The sequence below is a fragment of the Nyctereutes procyonoides genome, unplaced genomic scaffold, assembly GCF_905146905.1.
Source record: "Nyctereutes procyonoides isolate TBG_1078 unplaced genomic scaffold, NYPRO_anot_genome, whole genome shotgun sequence".
NCBI lineage: Eukaryota > Metazoa > Chordata > Mammalia > Carnivora > Canidae > Nyctereutes > Nyctereutes procyonoides.
The window spans coordinates 50770786-50789772 of NW_026575044.1; the positions used below are offsets into that span (position 1 = coordinate 50770786).

Sequence of the window (18987 nt, forward strand, 5' to 3'; positions counted from 1 at the left end):
CGCGGGCCCCTCCCTGTCCGCCCTCCGGGGGCAGCGCCGCGTCGAAGACGCCCCGGGAGGATGGCCCAGGGGCCGGGAGCCGAGGGGGCGCGGGCGGCGGGGTGCCGGGGTGCCCGGGCGGCGGGGTGCCGGGGCGGGAGGCCGGGGCGGGGGCGGGGGCGGGGGCGCGGCGGGCGGAGGGGGCGGTGCGGGGAGGGCGGCGGGGGCGCGGCCGCGGAGGGCGAGGCCCGCGGCCATTGGTCGGGGCGGGCGGGACGGGGGTGGGGGCGGGCGGAGGGTCGAGTCCCGGGGAGCGCGCCGGGGCCCGCAGTCGCCGCCCGGGTCCGAAGAGCCAGAGCCCCGAGCGCAGAGCCGGCGCCCGCCATGAGGGAGATCGTGCACATCCAGGCGGGCCAGTGCGGGAACCAGATCGGCACCAAGGTGGGCCGGGCACTGGGCTCCCTGCGGGTGGGCGGCCGGCAGCCCCGGGGCGTCGGGGCTCCCCCCCGGTGCGCGCCCGGGGTCCTCCGAGCCCAGGCCGGCCCTGCGCGGCACCGGAAGGCGCTCGAGGAGTGGCGCGGCCGCGGAGGGCCCCCTTGCCCCATCCCCGGTCCCCACCCCGGCTGCGAGCGGCCGCGGAGGCGGAGGCGGAGGCGGAGGCGCGCCTGGAATTCGGCAGCCGAGCCCCGCGCACCCCGCCCCCCGGGCCAGCCCTGGCGGGAGTCGCGGCGAACGACGCCCCGGGCTCCGCGTTCTGACCTGCTGTCCCCCCGCCTCCCTCTTCCCAAGTTTTGGGAAGTGATCAGCGATGAACACGGCATCGACCCAGCCGGAGGCTACGTGGGTGACTCGGCGCTGCAGCTGGAGAGAATCAACGTCTACTACAATGAGTCATCCTGTGAGTCGCGCGGTCGGGACCCCGCCCTTGCCCATCGGACCCCGCCGCCCCCCCCCAAAACCGTCGCCCCCCCCCGCCCCCAGATCCTGGCCACCCCACCCTGGGACCCTAGACATCCGCGCCCGGACCTCGGCCACCGCCGCCAGGACCCCGGCCTCCCCACTCCGAGACCCCGGCCGCCCCTCTCCCGGACCGGCCTTCCTGCCGTGGGACCACGCCCACCCCCGCCCGGACCCCGGCCAACCCCTCTGGGACCCCGCCTCCCTCCCCCCAGACCCCGGCCGCCCCCGCCTGGACCTGGCCGTCTTCCTCTGGGACCCCGGCCTCCCCGCTCCGGGGCCCGGGATTCCCGGGGCTTCGACCGATCCGAGGCTGGTGCTCAGGATGCCGCCCTCGCGCGACGGTAGTTTGTCCTTGAAAAAGGGTCCCGGGATGCGGCGGGATGCCCGACTGACTCCTTCCTCACCTCCCCCGGGGCGGGAAATCCGCCCTCAGTTTGTTTCAAACAGTCGAATTTGGCCTATCACAGGGCCTGAACTCTTGAACTAGACAACCCGTTAGTGTTGTGAAATCACTTACTGGGTCACAACTGACTTTTTGTTTTGCTTTGTTTTTCGGTTTAAAATGTATCTCTTGGCTAAAAATCTGAAAAGCGCCCCGTTAAATGATTTCTCTGATTTTTTTTTTTACCAACCTCCAAAAACATGTTGTGCTCTCAGGAAGCTGAAACTACAGACAACTCTGGATAATTGGTGGAGTTCAGTAAAAATTCCGGGCTGTGGCTTATCCAAGTTTGGGAATAATATCACCACCGCCCTGGATATCTGCCCTGTTATTGTGGCTACATGTATACATTATTTGTTAGAATTTTTATTATAAATGTGATAAGTGCCCTTCATAAAACAACCAAAAATTAAGACTTTCAAAGAACATCCAGAAAATGACAGATGCTACCTTTCCGCATACACAACACATATCCCCAGAATTACTCTGGTTTTTGGAGTCACTTGCTGTTTGCTCGAAAGCTGTGAAGAGCAGGATACAGAAAGCACTGGGTTTTATTCATTCAGCAGCTCTAAGAAAAGGTCTGGATCAGCAGGGCATAGAATATGAAATTTCTACGTAGCACTAAAGAAAATTTTAGTTATACATTGTCCCTCCTGTTAACCCTTAGGTCCTGCTTGTTTATGTCCTTTCTTCAGTCTGGGTGTGTGGGTAGCAGGAGTTGTAGGGGCAAATCCTATGTACAAGCGCATTAGCCATGCCCAGTAGGCATCAAAATGTGCTTGCTAGCAAAAAGGCTACACTACACTCATTCGTAAATGAAAGTGTGTCCCAGAACAGCCCATGGAATCATACCTATAACTAGGTGCTACGACGATAGCTTGGATTCACGTGTGTACAGGAAGGAGGTGCCCCAAAGTGCAAAGAATGTCAGAGCAACACGGCAATTTGCTGCAACAGATATTTTATTTCCATGGGGCTGAAAAAGTACAGTTTCCAACAGGAAAGAGGTGTCAGGGTGAAGTGGAAAATACAGGAGGCAGGAAGTCAGGAGACCTGATTTCTCATCCTGCTTATTCCTGGAACTTCCTGTGCCCATTCACACTTGGGCTGGTTTCCTCGCTGGGGCAATTTAAGGTGGGGTTGTGTTCCCACAGGCTCCTCCCTGTGCTAAGGCTCTTTGATTCTTAGAAAGCCGGGTCTGTCTCTGAAGAAACTTTGCTTTGTACCATCCGGGCAGCTTCACTGGGGGGACTTGCTGTGCAGCAGCGCATCACTCTGGAAACCAGAAAGTGACCCTTGTGGGTGGGCTTTGTTCTCTTCCAGCTCAGAAATACGTGCCCAGGGCTGCCCTGGTGGACTTGGAGCCTGGGACCATGGACAGTGTGCGGTCTGGGCCTTTTGGGCAGCTTTTCCGGCCTGACAACTTCATCTTCGGTGGGTTCCATCTTTCCTGCTTTCTTTTTATTTTTTTTAAGCATCAAACTAATTTATGGGCGAGACTGAAAGACAAAGAAAAGCTTAGAATGGAAATCAGCAGCCCCCAGTGTCATTGCAGCCCCCAGTGTCATTACATTACAATATTTTTAATTCTTAGCTTTTCTTTAGGAAAGCAATCTCTGTGTCTCCAAATGAAATGTTTATATTGATAGTTATTGATTTAACAAATTTTTTTAGACATGAACTTTTTTCTTCCCCTTATAAATGATCATAACATGATAATAATCATTTGTTTTGGTTCCTATTTTGCTCATCTTTTTTTTTTCTATTTATTCATGAGAAACACACACAAAGAGAGAGAGGCAGAGAAACAGGCAGAGGGAGAAGCAGGCTCCATGCAAGGAGCCTGATGTGGGACTCGATCCCCGGTCTCCAGGGTCACACCCTGGTCTTCTTCAGGCGGCACTAAACCACTGTGCCACCAGGGCTGCCCCCTATTTTGCTCACCTTTTAACTGCAGTGTGTTTATACCTATATTTCTCTTTCATGACCTATAGACAGTTACTCTGCTTTCTTCTTAAAGGCTGGCACCATATGAATTTTTGTTAGAATTGGGCAATTCCTCCCCTCCCTTCTTCTACCCAAGACATGGTCAAGCACCTGTCCCTCTGCACACTCCCAAAGAAAATTATGTAACATTAAACGAAGTGGCACCATTAGTACTACAAGCTTCTGTCACCCTGTAGCCATGGTTTTTAGAGTCAATGTTACTTGAAAAAATACTTAAAGGAGAAAAATTCAAACTATGCAAGAAAAGCAGAATTCTGAAAGATTTCATTGGTACACAAACTGATGACTTTGTAGCAGAATCTGGCAGTGACCTGTTATAAAGGTGACTCAGCAAGATGAACATTCACGAATCCTTTGGGTATCATCCCCTTCCCTGTCACTCTGACAACAACACAACCAGCGGGACAGGCAGAGCTTCTGATAAGAGCTAGTTCAAAGATTGGGCCGTATTTGGCCCCAAGCAAAGACCCTTCTCTACCCTGCTGCCCACAAGTGGCTGTTTAAAGATAATAAAAATTACATAGAATCAATTCATTTCCTCAGTTGCACTAGCTACATTTTGAGTGCTCAATAATTAAATGTGGCCAGTGGTACCTCATGGAACATATGGGACAGTTCCTCCAGGCCTCAGTAGAGGTACTGTATGGAATGACAGGGATAAAGAGAGAAAGTGCAAAGGCACTACACACTACACACTACACACTACGCACTACACAAACACATGGCCGTTCATAACCACTTCTACCCTAAGAGCCAAGATGAAACCTACAGGATGTGTGGCAGACGGGAAAGTGTTCCATCGACAATCATATTTTAATGTTGGAAACCACACATTCACTCATGTTCTTTCTGAAAAATTACCAGTGTAATTGAATAAGAACTGTGCCTAGAGAGAACAATACCACTTGGCAACAGAAGTACCTCAATCAACAACAAACACAGTTTTGGTGCCCATAAAAGGCAAAATGTCTTACAAGGAAATGAGAGACCCTTAAGGCTGATTCATGGCTTAAAGTTAACGGTGGTATAGAAATTACATTTATCAAAGATCTTTTTTTTAAGATAGATTTATTTATTTATTTATTTATTTATTTATTTATTTATTTATTTATGATAGACATAGAGAGAGAGAGAGAGGCAGACACAGGCAGAGGGAGAAGCAGTCTCCATGCCGGGAACCCGGATCGCACCCTGGGCCAAACCGCTGAGCCACCCAGGGATCCCCACATTTATCAAAGATCTACTTTCCAATCCCTTCCTCAGAAGGCACCAGATGGAGATGATTTCATTGAGGGTAACAGATAATCCTCTGCTATTTAAACCCTATGTATCTAGGGTATCTCCTACACAGTAAGTGCTTGATAAATATTAGCAACATCATAGGAATGCAAGGATGGTTCAACATTGAGAAGTCAGCTAATAGGTTAAGAGAGACAACATCTTCATAGGTGCCCAAAAATATTTGATAAAATTCAGGATGGGCCCCTGACTTGTAGAGGACAAAAACCTTTACATGCAAGCTGGAAGGAGAAAGATACTCCCTCTATTTAAGAATTATCTACCAAATCCATAGCAATGTCACACTCACCAGTGAAGCATTAGAAGTATTCCCAGCAAAGTCACAAATGAGAAAAAGATGTCTATTGTGTCTTCTTCTATTCTTCTATTGTATTCCATGTTTTGAAGTTTCTAGCCAGTGCACAAAGACCAGAGAAAGAAAAGAGATACAGATCATTTAAAGGAAAAGACAAAATTATTATTTGAAGGTGGAATGATTCTCTTGGATTTTTCAGATAGGCTATCCAATGAATAGTTATTGGCACTTTTTAAGACCTCAGTGAGGCAGCCAGACACAAGATAAAGACTCAGATGTTATTACTGTGGGGTGACCAGCTGTCCTGATCTGCCGGGAACTGAGGTTTTTCTCAGGACACTACCTTCTCAGTGCTGAAATTGGTAAACTCCCAGGTGCCCTGAGACAAACTGATCTCCTTAAAGGCAATAATCAGTTATAACACATAATGGGAAAATATCCTATTCACAATAGCAGCAAAAGTTATAAATACCTAGGGACAAAACTTTCTAGTAACTGAGAATGAGGAGGAGTCATTAAAACAAGATGCTCATCTCCCAACAGACTGGGTGGTACTTTAAAAACTAACTGCTAGTACTGGTGTGGTTGTTGGGGAGAGTAAGTTTTAAGCATTGTCAGAGAACAACTTAATGGATTCAGCAAATCAAGAATTTTGATTCAACAGTTTCTGTTCAAGGAATTTGTCCCGAAGAAATGCTGGCACATGCATTAGGGACATTGCGTATTGGTTTCTAGAAGAGCTGAACCTCTTTGCCGGCCTCTGCCCCCTTGCCCTTACCACCAGCTGGATCGGTCTCTGACAGTTCAGGGGACTGCTTTCTCAGCACCTGTGATAGAGACTCAACTGGAAGAACCTTAGTACCCGTATACCCAAAAGGAAAAAAGGACAACTGCCCCCATCCTCCTTTTTTTTTTAAGATTATTTATTTATTTATTTGAGAGAGAGAGAGAGAGAGAGAACATGCCTGTGAGAGCAGAAGCAGGGGAAGAGCAGAGAAGGGGAGAAGCAGGCTCCCCGCTGAGCAGGCCCCCCCCCCATATGAGGCTCCACCCCAGGACCCTGGGACCATGACCTGAGCTGAAGGCAGACACTCCACCGTCTGCCAGGTGCCCCCCAGGCACCCCCCTCTGCTTCCTGACACAGATCAGTGCCATCTTGAACTTTCTCTCACTGCGTGGGTATAGATCACTAGCAGCTATGGGGCTCTTGCGCTGGGTCACTGAGTTAGGGTACCCAATAAGAGAGCACTGAACAAGGAGAGGGGGACCTGGCAGCTGTTCTCAGCCTCTGGCGCCTCTGGTGCTACCAGTTTCCTTCTTGGGGCTCCTTCAGCCGCTAGTGTGAGGGATGAAGGGCCCCCACGCATCCCAGGCTCTGTAAGGATCCGAGCGAAGTGATAGCCTGTCTCCTCCACGTGCATAAAAGTCACTTCCACACAGAAATCTGCTCGGTCTCTTCCCTTGAAGGCTTAAGTGATTTTTGGTAAGAGTCTGAGAGGATTGCTAAGGTTTCTTGAATCTACCTCAGTCTCAGGAAACTCACAAAATGAATAGATTTCATCATTAAGCAAAGTATACAGTTGAGCCCTGAACAACACAGGGCTAAGTGGAGGGGTGCCAACCCCCTGCACAAACGTTTACTTATAATTTTTGCCTCCCCAAAACCCAGTTACTAATAGCCTACTCTTACTGACAACATAAACAGTAGATCAACACCTAGTGTGAGGGTTACATATCCCATATTCTTATAATAAAGTCAGCTGGAGAAAAGAAGGTATTATTAAGAAAATCATAAGAAAGAGAAAATACATTTACGGAACTGTGATTATTTATCAAACAAATCTGCTTAAGCAGCCCCGTGCAGTTTAAGCCCATGTGGTTCAAGGGTCAGCTGTACTTTTTGTTTGATACGCAGTACGTGCTAGGAGATTCACAAGGACGAGGAGGGGGGCATATACAGTGGAAACCTGGGCTGTCCCCCTCTGTCCACGCAGGGCCCTCCCAGAAAGCCGGCTCCTACGAGGTGCCCTTCTTGGGGCAGGTGCACATTAGAAGTGGATGCATGAGTTGCTGAGTTTGAATATATAAAAATATGGTAAAGCTTTATTTATGTAAAATGCCTGGCTTTCCTGCTCCTAGGAAGGACATAAGACAATGTAAAGACAGCCATAGACGTGGCCGTCTAAAACACCCAGTGAACTGAGAGAGTTATTTCAGTTGCAGCTGTGAATTCATTTAAGCTCTGGGTTTCTGGCAACTAAATTCAAAAAAGGAAGCCCAGGACACAGTGGTCATCATCATAAAAGGGAGAGCCCACTTTGTTCTACATTATTTGTATTTATTTATCTTAATTTTTACTGTTTTTTTTTTCAACAAAAGCTAATATAGAACTGCATTATTAAAAATTAAGAACTAGAGTAAAAAAATTTATTTTATATGATCATCATTGTATAATGGTCATTGGCATTGAGGTATAGTTTTACCTTTTCTTCCTGTTTGCTGATTTTCATTATTTGTAAACACTGTATCCCTTGGGTCTTTTTCCCCACTGAATATTATATTTAAGCCATGTTTCATGTTTCTAAAAGTTTAATAGTTTCTAAAATCTCTGATTTTAATAGTTGCATAATGTGTAATTATTTATTTCATAATGGACAATAATCAGGGAGTGGTTTCTTACCAAGTTTTGCTCTAAGAGAGAAAAATCAGAATATAGGGGTGCCTGGTTGACTCATTCGGCAGAGCATGAGACTTTTTTTTTTTAAGATTTTATTTATTTATTCATGAGAGACAGAGAGAGGCAGAGACACAGGCAGAGGGAGAAGCAGGCTCCTCGCAGGGAGCCTGATGTGGGACTCGATCCCAGGTCTCCAGGGTCATGCCCTGGGCTGAAGGCAGTGCTAAACCGCTGAGTCACCCGGGCTGCCCAGCATGAGACTTGATCTCAGGGTGGTGAGTTCAAGCCCTAGTCTGGGTGTAGAGCTTACTTAATTAAAAAAGAAAAAAGAAAGAATATAGTAATATGGAATCTAGATGTTTGCATCTTGGTTCATATAAACTGATCTGTGTTTTAACTCTGTCAACAGAATAGATCCTCAAGAGTAAAATTACTAAGTTAGAGCCTGTGAACATATTTAAGCCCATTATACATTCTTCTTTAGTCTTTCAACTGGGTTAATGCCACCAGCAGTGTTTGAGAATGCAGCTTTTGCTCTGCTTTTGCCTGAAATTTAACTTTTAAAGAAACGTATCAACTGAGGGACTCTGAGCAATATAACTAACAATGCTTTAAGAAACACTTTACAGGAAATGGAAAAAGAACTTGGCAAGTCCGTATAAACTATATAAGTTGTCAATATAAGAAAAAAGAAACTTGTACTCCCATAAACAGGACTTACACATAGAGAAACCTAAAGACCCCATATTAAATACAAAATACAACTCAGTGAACCGTGTTCCCACAGGAAGGGGCTGTTAACTGAAACACACACACAACCTTTTTTGCCTTTTTTAAAAAAGATTTTATTTATTTACTCATGAGAGTCAGAGAGAGGCAGAGACACAGGCAGAGGGAGAAGCAGGCTCCCCGCAGGGAGTGGGACTCGATCCCAGGACCCGGTGGTCACAACATGAGCTGGAGGCAGAGGCTCCACCACTGAGCCACCCGGGTGCTCCCCTTCTTAAGAAAAAATAGAAAAGCATTATCTAATAGTACATTGTTTAAATTTAAGATGTTCAAACTCATCTTGTTACATTGGGCTTCATGGAACTTTGTTATGTTTTATTTCTTAAAATGGGTGGTAGGTGTGTAGATATTAAGCATGTTTCAAAGCCTTTCACATGCGGTTAAGTCAGTCACGAGAAGTGTCGGCATTGATGAGGTGATGGCTCTTGTTGGCGCTTTCTAGAAGAGGTTTCTGATAGGACCTTGGAGGCCATGTGCCTTCCCTGCCTTCCTTGTCTCTCATCCAGCCCATATGTCTGCTCAGGGTCAGGCATCCCCTCAGCCATCACTCCTGTGAAGCCAAGACCTGTTAAGGTTTTAAAGAGGCTTTCTGAAACAAAAAAATATACATGGAAAAAAAAAGAGACTTAATGAAACTGGATCAAACTTCTGACATACTAAGCTAGTTTCTCATGGCAGCAACTTCAGTGATGGTGGAAGTCTTCTTTGGTTTAATTTATTTGAACTAAAAACTGAGAGAGCCTAAGAAAGATCTTTCTCATCTTTCTAGCTGTCCGTAAATGAGACAAAATAGTTGAAGAACAAATTCACATAGACCATTTAATTATCTAATCCACTCTCCTTGTAAACCTTCAAGAATGTTAGAAATGACATTGGCATTTAAACTGTCTCCAGGATTCTTTTTTGTATCTTTGCTTCTTTGTTAGAACATGCATCATTTTTTGATTCAGAATATTTAAAAATTTTAGCAGATTGTACTGATGTGAAATAGCTTTAAAGTAATTTTTCAAGCCAATACTGGGGTGCCGGGCTGGCTCAGTAGGTAAAGTATGTGACTCTTGATCTCAGGGTCATGAGTTCAAGCCTGGTATTGGGTGTGGAGCCTACTTGCAATAAAAAAAAAATTTTAATGTAAAGCCAACAGGATTTTTATTTTTTATTTGTTTTTATTGAAGCTTGATTTGCCAACATATAGTGCAACACCCATTACTCATCCCATCAAGTGCCCCCCTCTGTGCCCGTCACCCAGTTACCTCAACCCCCCACCCTTCTCCCCTTCCTCAACCCTTTGTTCATTTCCCAGAGTTAGGAGTCTCTCGTGGTTTGTCACCATCTCTATTTTTTCCATTCAGTTCCCCTCCTTTCCCTTATAATCCCTTTCACTGTTTCTTATATTCCTCATACAAGTGAAACTATATAATGTTTGTCCTCCAATTGACTTACCTCACTCCTTCCAGTGAAGTAATAATTATATACCCTCCAGTTCCATCCACGTTGAAGCAAATGGTAGGTATGCATCCTTTATCATGGCTGAGTAATATTCCATTGTACATATAGACCACATCTTCCTTATCCATTCATCTGTCGATGGACACCGAGGCTCCTTCCACACAGTTTGGCTATTGTAGACATTGCTGCTTTAAACCTGAGGGTGCAGGTGTCCTGGTGTTTCATTGCATCTGTATCTTTGGGGTAAATCCCCAGCAGTGCAATTACTGGGTCGTAGTGTAGCTCTAGTTTTAACTCTTTGAGGAACCTCCACACAGTTTTCCAGAGTGGCTGTACCAGTTCACATTCCCACTAACAGTGCAAGAGGGTTCCCCTTTCTCCACATCCTCTCCAACAGTTGATGTTTCCTGTCTTGTTAATTTTCCCCATTCTCACTGGTGGGAGGTGGGATCTCATTGTGGTTTTGATTTGTATTTCCCTGATGGCAAATGTGCGGAGCATTTTCTCATGTGCTAGGCCAACATTATTTTTAATTAAGAACTGTAAATTGTGCTTATTTTGTTAAAATAATAGCATGCTTGTTATAGGGAATGGAGAGGTATCCAGAATATATAAACAGAGTATGTTGTTTGAGGAGACAGTTGTTTTTAAGTCATTCTCCATTTAATGAAAGAGGCAGCATTGTCTAGGAGATTGTCCATCCCCCAGTAGCTTCAGAGCTCACTTTTCAGAGTTGGCCGATTACAGCGAACCAGTGTCATTCTATCACTAGGTGTGGTTTGAAGTGGTTTGGTTTTGTTTTTAAAGATTTTATTTATTCATGAGAGACAGAGAGAGAGAGAGTGGCAGAGACACAGGCAGAGGGAAAAGCAGGCTCCATGCAGGGAGCCCACTGTGGGACTTGATCCTGGGACTCTAGGATCACGCCTTGAGCCGAAGGCAGACGCTCAACCGCTGAGCCACCCAGGTGTCCCTTGAAGTAGTTTTTAAAAAAACACTGACTTGAACTAATGTATAATTTTAAAAGTGAAAGTTATCTGTGCTTAAGTTTTGAACATGAATATACCTTAAAAAAGACTTTTTTCTTAACAAATTGCTTGTTGTATTGCAGAGACAGTGGGAGTGAGTTTTACAGGAGAAAATGGGGCACCAGAAAGCCTCTTTCTGCACATGTAACTTTCCCTTCCAGATTTGGGGCTAGAGGGGGTCAGAGAGTACTTAATCGTCACCCAGTGTGAGCAAGAGGTAAGCCAGAGGGTGGCCTCTGAGAAAGCCCTGGGGACCTGTTGCAACCCGCCTGCCGAAGCTTGAGGTTGCAGCCTTGTGTTCTTCGGGCCCGAGCCGCGATTACTGTCACAACAGCTCATTACAGAACATGTTCAACTTATGACCCCCAAATATTTAACTGGGAACATCTGTTGCTATGAGACAGTGGCAAAATATTTTCAGAAGTCACTAGCTTCTTCCTTTTGTCGAGAGCAGAGGACATCTCACGGCTACTCATGCTGTAAATACTAAGGAAGCTGAGGCAGCCGTGTGAGCTGAAGGAAGACTCTAGTTCCTCGAGCTTCCCTTGCTGTGGCTGCAGGCCCGCCTGAAGCTCCCTACTTGTCACTTGCTGTTTCCTACTCCGTTTTAATGAAATCATCTCTTTACCTCTTTCTTTTTTAAAAAAAAAAAATTTACTTATTCATGGGAAACACAGAGGTAGAGACACAGGCAGAGGGAGAAGCAGGCTCCATGTGGGGAGCCTGACGTGGGACTCAATCCCGGGTCTCCAGGATCACGCCCTGGGCCGAAGGCGGCGCTAAACCGCTGAGCCACCCAGGCTGCCTCCTTAGCCTTTCTGACAATTGCCCTCGCCTACCTTCCTCTGGGAAGGTGTGCTCGTCCTGCCCCAGCTCCATGAGTGGGCTAGCCCCGCACCTTGTCCTCCTGGTGCACCTGGCCGGGCCGCAGCCTGCTGGATTGGTGGGGAGGTGTGGACAGGAGCCAGCGAGGGATAGGAGGGACAGTGGCCATCTGTGAGTCCTCAGGGCGGGACCAAAGAGACCCTCTGTTGGTCAGGGGCACGGTCACCTCCTAGACCAGGAGATGGCCTCAGAGAAGGCTAAGGGGCCAGTGCCCTCGGGGTGGCTGCAAGCACGGAGGGGCTTGCTTCCTGCCCAGCCTGGGCCCTCAAGCAGCCCCGGGGCCGCCAGGCCCATCCACTAGGTGCCTCTGAGCAGGTGGGGCAAGGACAACCAGAGTGAGAGGCTGAGCTCCCTTGTGACGTAAGGCTAAGACCAAGGAGCAAGGGGCCAGCTGTGTCTTATTCCCATGAGCAGTGTGCCCTCCTGGACATGTCACTCTTTAATATTTAATATTTAAATGTGTTTAATGTTTTCATCATGAAGTTAAAACTGTTTGCACATGTTTTCTTCAAATACACAAATCTGTAGTATCAAAATGGAACCTCCTCACCCCTTATACAGATGACAGTGAGATTTGATTCCCTGGGGATACCTGGTGCTATACATGGTGCCTGACCTTTTCCTATGGACACATGCACTTGTGCGTATGTCCCCCCACTCCCCCCCCCAACTAGCAGTTGACTTGGTTTTTCAGAAAATGGGATCATGCTACATGTACCATTTTGCAGCTTCTTGAAAAGTTCATCAACATAACTGGGACACCCCCTGTGACAGTCAGTGCCTTGCTGCTGAGTGAGTGTCCTCATGTAGTAATGCCTCCATTTACTGAGATTTTTAAAACTTCCCTTAAAGGCATGTTTTCATATTTTAATTTTCTCTTGATTATCAAGAGACATGTTGAGTTAAAATTTCATAAGCAATATGTAATGCTGTAACTTAACTATCCTCTTATCCCGTCCTTCAGAGCCAACCACGATTATTAGTTTACTGTGTATTTCTCCAGTTTATTTCTTAAATGTGTTTTTTTTTTTAAGATTTTATTTATTTATTCATGAGAGACACAGAGAGAGGGGCAGAGACACAGGCAGAGGGAGAAGCAGGCTCCACAGAGGGAGCCTGATGTGGGACTCGATCCTGGGACTCCGGGATCATGCCCTGAGCCAAAGGCAAACGCTCAACCAGTGAGCCACCCAGGGGTCCCTCTTAAATGCATTTTAAATCTTTTAATAAAGTTTAAAATATTCAGTTTGCTAGCTAGTAAAACATGTACTTGGCCCAGGACCCAAACGGAGCAAAAGGGTCTACAGTGAAAAGTTGGTCTCATCCCAACTCCAAGTTGGTGGCCGCCAAGACTCCCTCCCAGAGGTGGCATTGTGGGATTCCCGTGCTTATTCTGTGACACACATACGATCACAGCCAACAACATACACCATTTAGTATTTTGGGGTCCCTCCCTTAGCAATATACTTTGAAAATCTTGCCATCCCAGTACTAGGGCTGATGGCTGCGCTTGTTCCTTTGATAGAAACAAGCATTGATTTAACCAGTCCTCTGTTAAAAGACATTTAGACTGTTTCCTTTTTTCTTCACTATTATTACAAACTTCTCCTCAGTCTCAGCACGTATCGTCTCAAAGGATACATGTCACTTTCCACACGTGCACATAGACCTGTCTCAGCAAATTTGTACAAGTAAGATTGCTGAGCCTAAGGGAACTGATTTTGATCTGCCAAGTTGTTCTCCACAGCGTCTAGTCCATGCACCCCCGCAGCCCCATGGATGGAGGGGCCTCCCCAGCCCCAGCCAGTGGTGTTCGCCAGCTTTTGGAGCTCTGTTGGTTTCACAGGGGAGAAATTGAATCTCCTTGTTTTGATGTGCATTTCTCTTGTAAGGAATGCATCAAATATTGAAGTTATTTGAATTTCCTTCCCTGTGGAGTGTTTATATCCTTTGCTCATTCTCCTAAAAGTTACTGTTTTCCTTACTGATTTGTAGGACTTCGTTAGATATTTAAGGAGGTTATCCCTTTGTATGTGATACAAGTTGCTAGGAGTCAATATATTTTAAACTTACTGAGGAATCACAGGATTTTGGTTATTTTTCCTGTTTTACAGACTTCCACCTAACACCCACAGTGTTTAGCACGGATAAATGCTGTGGAAGACTCAAGCGACTTTGAGATAAGACCCATTCCTCCAAAGTAGGCCCCTGTAAGGCCACACCCACAGTCCATGGCAAAATGTGGGGGCCCAGCACCAGACCTCAGAGGGCCCCCATCCGCTTGTCTTCCCTGATGTAGCACTGGGCCACTCCCGGAAGGCAGCCTGATGGGGTCACTGCTCTCTGGCTCAGCTTCCCACTGGTGTGCCCGGTGGCAGGTATGGACCTGCCTGCCTAGAGCAGAGAAGCTGGGTTCTGGATGGTGATTGTGGGTTGTTGCCACCAGCTGGGTATAGACAAAAATCGAGTGAACATCTTTGGAATAAGTGGAGAGAGGTCCATACAGTATGATTGCAGCACTGTCCTAGCTCTGAGCAGAAGGACAAACCGGCCTGGCATCTCTGCTTCCTTTCATTTTTTATGTCCACTTGACACAGTCAGATCACCTGCCGGCTCCTGTGGTGCATCCTGGTTCTTTTGATTCAATACATAGGGAAAGTGTGATAGGGATGCTAACAAATTTATTTTTAAATTATTTGTACATTCTTTTTATTTTAAAAAAAATTTAAAGGAATTTTTAAAAAAGGTTTTATTTGACAGAAGAAGAGAGTGCAAGCATAAGCAGGAGGAGTGGCAGGCAGAGGCAGAGGCAGAGGGCGAAACAGGCTCCCCACCGAGGAAGGAGCCCAATGTGGGGCTGGATCCATTGATCCTGGGATCATGACCTGAGCTGAAGACAGATGCTTAACCCACTGAGCCTCCCAGGGGCCCCTATACATTCTTTTATAAACTAGATTTGATATACCCTATTTACTAAATAAACACAATGCCTTTTAATCATCTTCCTTGCTTCTTAAATAACTTATAATTTTGGCTATATAGTGCATTGCCTTGATACCAGTTTAAAAAATGAGAAACAGCAGTGCCTTGTCTTTATAGTTTATTATTAAATAGAAATATTACCTCTCGCCATCAGAGGGGCAAAGCCTAGGCATAGAGGTGGGGGAAGACGAAGGTTCATCATAAGCTTGAGGAGGTCAGCACTGAGCATTGAGCTGACTGCTTTTCATAATTTACCCTACACTGTGCTCTAGAATTTAGTTCTCAGTGTTTTTTTTTTTTAATAATCCTTGAAATCCTTGTATTAACCTATTGATTTGGATTGAAAAACTCATGTTTTTCTGACGGAATGTAAGTTCAGTTCAGAGGACTTCCCTGATAACTAGGACTGCCTTTGCCAACTAGAGTATATGGCTTGTATTTTTCATAACTCGGATAAGCTGAGCTTCATCCTAAAAATTCTTTCCGGTAAAAATATATTTAAAACATTTAATTAAAAAATCATGTTGGCAAAGTCGTATTGGAATTAATATTTCCATTCCCCAACTCTTTCCAAGTATATTGGATTAAGAAAAGCGCCTTAGGTAAAAGGCAACATTTGGGACGTCCTGGTGGCAAAACCTTTTGATTTCGCCCAGACACAGAAGAGAAGAATGAGCCAACTCAGGTTGTTTCCGGTGCTGCTTTCCATGGAATTGAGTTTGGGGCTGAAAGATGTGTTTTTGCATCACCATCGTAAAAGTAGAAGTAACAGAGGGGCCTGGGTGGCTGAGCCGGCTAAGCGCCCGCCTTAGCTCAGGCCCGGATCCCCCAGGGTCCTGGGACCGAGCTCCTCAGCGGGCTCCTTGCTGCGCGGGGAGCCTGCGTCTCCCCCTGCTCGTGGTCTCTCTTCCGTGTCAGATAAATAAACGGAAGCAGGAAGAGCGGCGAGCTCCGTCCCCGGGGCCGACCTTCTGGGGAGGCCCTCACTGTCGTGTGCTTTGTCGCAGGGCAAACGGGCGCAGGCAACAACTGGGCCAAGGGCCACTACACGGAGGGCGCCGAGCTGGTGGACGCGGTGCTGGACGTGGTGCGGAAGGAGTGTGAGCACTGCGACTGCCTGCAGGGCTTCCAGCTGACGCACTCGCTGGGCGGCGGCACGGGCTCGGGCATGGGCACGCTGCTCATCAGCAAGATCCGCGAGGAGTACCCCGACCGCATCATGAACACCTTCAGCGTGATGCCGTCGCCCAAGGTGTCGGACACGGTGGTGGAGCCCTACAACGCCACGCTGTCGGTGCACCAGCTGGTGGAGAACACGGACGAGACCTACTGCATCGACAACGAGGCCCTGTACGACATCTGCTTCCGCACCCTGAAGCTGACCACGCCCACCTACGGCGACCTCAACCACCTGGTGTCGGCCACCATGAGCGGCGTCACCACGTCGCTGCGCTTCCCGGGCCAGCTCAACGCCGACCTGCGCAAGCTGGCCGTCAACATGGTGCCCTTCCCGCGCCTGCACTTCTTCATGCCGGGCTTCGCGCCGCTCACGGCCCGCGGCAGCCAGCAGTACCGCGCGCTCACCGTGCCCGAGCTCACGCAGCAGATGTTCGACGCCAAGAACATGATGGCCGCGTGCGACCCGCGCCACGGCCGCTACCTCACGGTGGCCGCCGTCTTCCGCGGCCCCATGTCCATGAAGGAGGTGGACGAGCAGATGCTGGCCATCCAGAACAAGAACAGCAGCTACTTCGTCGAGTGGATCCCCAACAACGTGAAGGTAGCCGTGTGCGACATCCCGCCGCGCGGCCTCAAGATGGCCGCCACCTTCATCGGCAACAGCACGGCCATCCAGGAGCTGTTCAAGCGCATCTCGGAGCAGTTCTCCGCCATGTTCCGGCGCAAGGCCTTCCTGCACTGGTTCACGGGCGAGGGCATGGACGAGATGGAGTTCACCGAGGCCGAGAGCAACATGAACGACCTGGTGTCCGAGTACCAGCAGTACCAGGACGCCACGGCCAACGACGGAGAAGAAGCCTTTGAAGACGATGAAGAGGAGATCAACGAGTAGAGGAGCGGCCGAGCCTCACAGACCGCGACCCAGAGGCTTAACTCCGGGGCCTGTGACCCCGAGGGCCCCTGCAAGGCGCTCAGCTCTAAATACCTGGGTAGAGGCCCCTCACCAACGCAACGAAATTCCTCTGGAAGGAAGGAAGTACACGGAAAATCGGCAGCCCTGTCCTACCCAATCAAAACCTCAGGTGACAGACTTCCTGCTGGAGGACTCCCAACGACAATTGGGCCACCAGTGAAGGGCTAAATGGATTGACCTCTCACCCTGTTAAGCGTTCAGCCTTGCTGAGAATTAGCCAGGAGGTTAGAAACCGTCTTTTTCATCCTTTGTGATGGGATCTGAAGCTGTGCAGTGTTGCCTTAGAACTTTAAAACAACCTATTCATAATAAAACACTGAAACTCCTCCTTTGCCTCTTCCAGCTGTTTCCATGATAGATTTGTTTGCGTGCTTACCATGGTTCCTTGGGTACCTGTGTCTTCCTGGGGTGAACTGCCGCTGCCACTCAGTGATTGAACTCAGAGGAAAGGCTTTCCTGGAACTGCAGGCCTTCAGGGTGGCACCAGAATTCTCCTGAGTATCAGAGTAGCGCACACACAGATAAAAGCCCCTTGTCCCCATTTTACAGCCAGCGCGTAGACCTCCCACAGAATCTTTGATCCTGGGCTACTTAGTCCCAGCCTTCCCTAACAGCTGCACTAAGATTTGCCAGAGGAGCTACAGAAAAAAAAAGCCTTTGCCAGAGGCTCCAGGCTTCCAGCCAAAGCAAGGGGGATGTGCAAGCTCCTGATGGGTAAGGGAGGACCTGGCAGGGCCAGCTCTGGGAGCTGTGTGCTCAGGCTCAGCACGGAGGTTGAGGGCTGTCTTCTATAAAACAGATCACTTGTCAGATTCTATTAACTTGCCACAACCTCCGTAAGAGGTCTTATAAAGTCAAACTCCACAGGACATGACCAGGTTAGTCCTACTAGTAATTAGCACACACGGCTGTTCACCAGTGTTGCTGGTTTATTTCTCCCTTCTGCTCCTTTGAAGTTAGCTGTGAACATGACTTTGGCCAAAAGAATGTCACTTCCAGGTGCCAAGTCTCTAAAGGCTAGTACTTGACCTTCAACTCTGCCTCTCTCTGATGGCTTCCCCCATCTGGGTCCCAGTGACTGCAGAGCACAGCCCCCTCTGACCTTTGTTGGACAAGGATTGAGAAAGAAATGACTGTCATTTGGAACCATTTCCATCTGGGGTCATCACACAGGGTAACCGAGCTCCCCCACCTGACAGAAGGCCTGAGCTCAGTGATTCCATGGCTTACACCAAGTAATTATCTATGCTGTGCTGAACCCCAAACTTGGGCAGACAGAGAGGGAATCACTAAACATGGCAGCGTGACTTGAACTGCGGTGAGCACAGGCTCTATTTCCACAGAAATCTTCGAGTGGATCCCCAACAATGGGGAACTACACTTGGTGCAACTACAGTAAAAGTAAGTATCTTACCATCGACATCCAACCTGGAAGTATGCCAGGTTTGACTGACCTTGGAAGAGAGAAAGGACAAGTGCTGTGAGCACCCAGTGTGAGTCAGGCTCCGTGCAAGAGCCAACGTGAACAATGTTCACCACAGTGCTGTGGGCTTCCGGGTGCAGACCAGGAACCCCGCGGATGGCTGTGGTAGCTATTCCAGGCCATTGCCTTCCCAGGACTCCACAAGCTTGAACTAGGAATGCAGGTGAGTTACCATCTGACCATCTCATGTACAGCTTGGTCCCTTTTTTTACTGCATCAAACCTGACCCATGTTTGGCACCATCCACTTCATTCAACTACACAGGCCTCACAGCCAAGGCCCATCAGAGCTCCGCACATGCTGGCACCTCTCCTTGCAGTGGTACAAGGAAGTAGTCTCTTCATTGTCTGTGTGGAGAACAGAACACTGAACACCCTGATGGCCAAGTGAATCATACAGCCTTCACACAATTCTTCCCTGAACCACCTCCCACAGCATCCTGTGAGGAAGGGAGGCAGTAGATCTGTTACAGCTGTAGGTCACTGCACTGAGCAGTGGAGACTACAGCAGAAACTGAGGAGGGCCCCATGCCCGTCACACTGAGTTACCGGTGTCCT

General features: G+C 48.0%; 1 protein-coding gene across 1 annotated transcript; it reads left to right on the forward strand.

The window, feature by feature from the left end:
• Positions 1-290: 290 nt before the first annotated feature.
• Positions 291-17273, forward strand: TUBB6 (tubulin beta 6 class V). The gene is made up of 4 exons (XM_055324535.1): positions 291-420; positions 769-877; positions 2708-2818; positions 15803-17273. Exons 1-4 carry the CDS (start codon positions 364-366, stop codon positions 16864-16866), a joined length of 1341 nt encoding a protein of 446 aa, XP_055180510.1. The 5' UTR covers positions 291-363; the 3' UTR covers positions 16867-17273.
• Positions 17274-18987: the final 1714 nt, after the last annotated feature.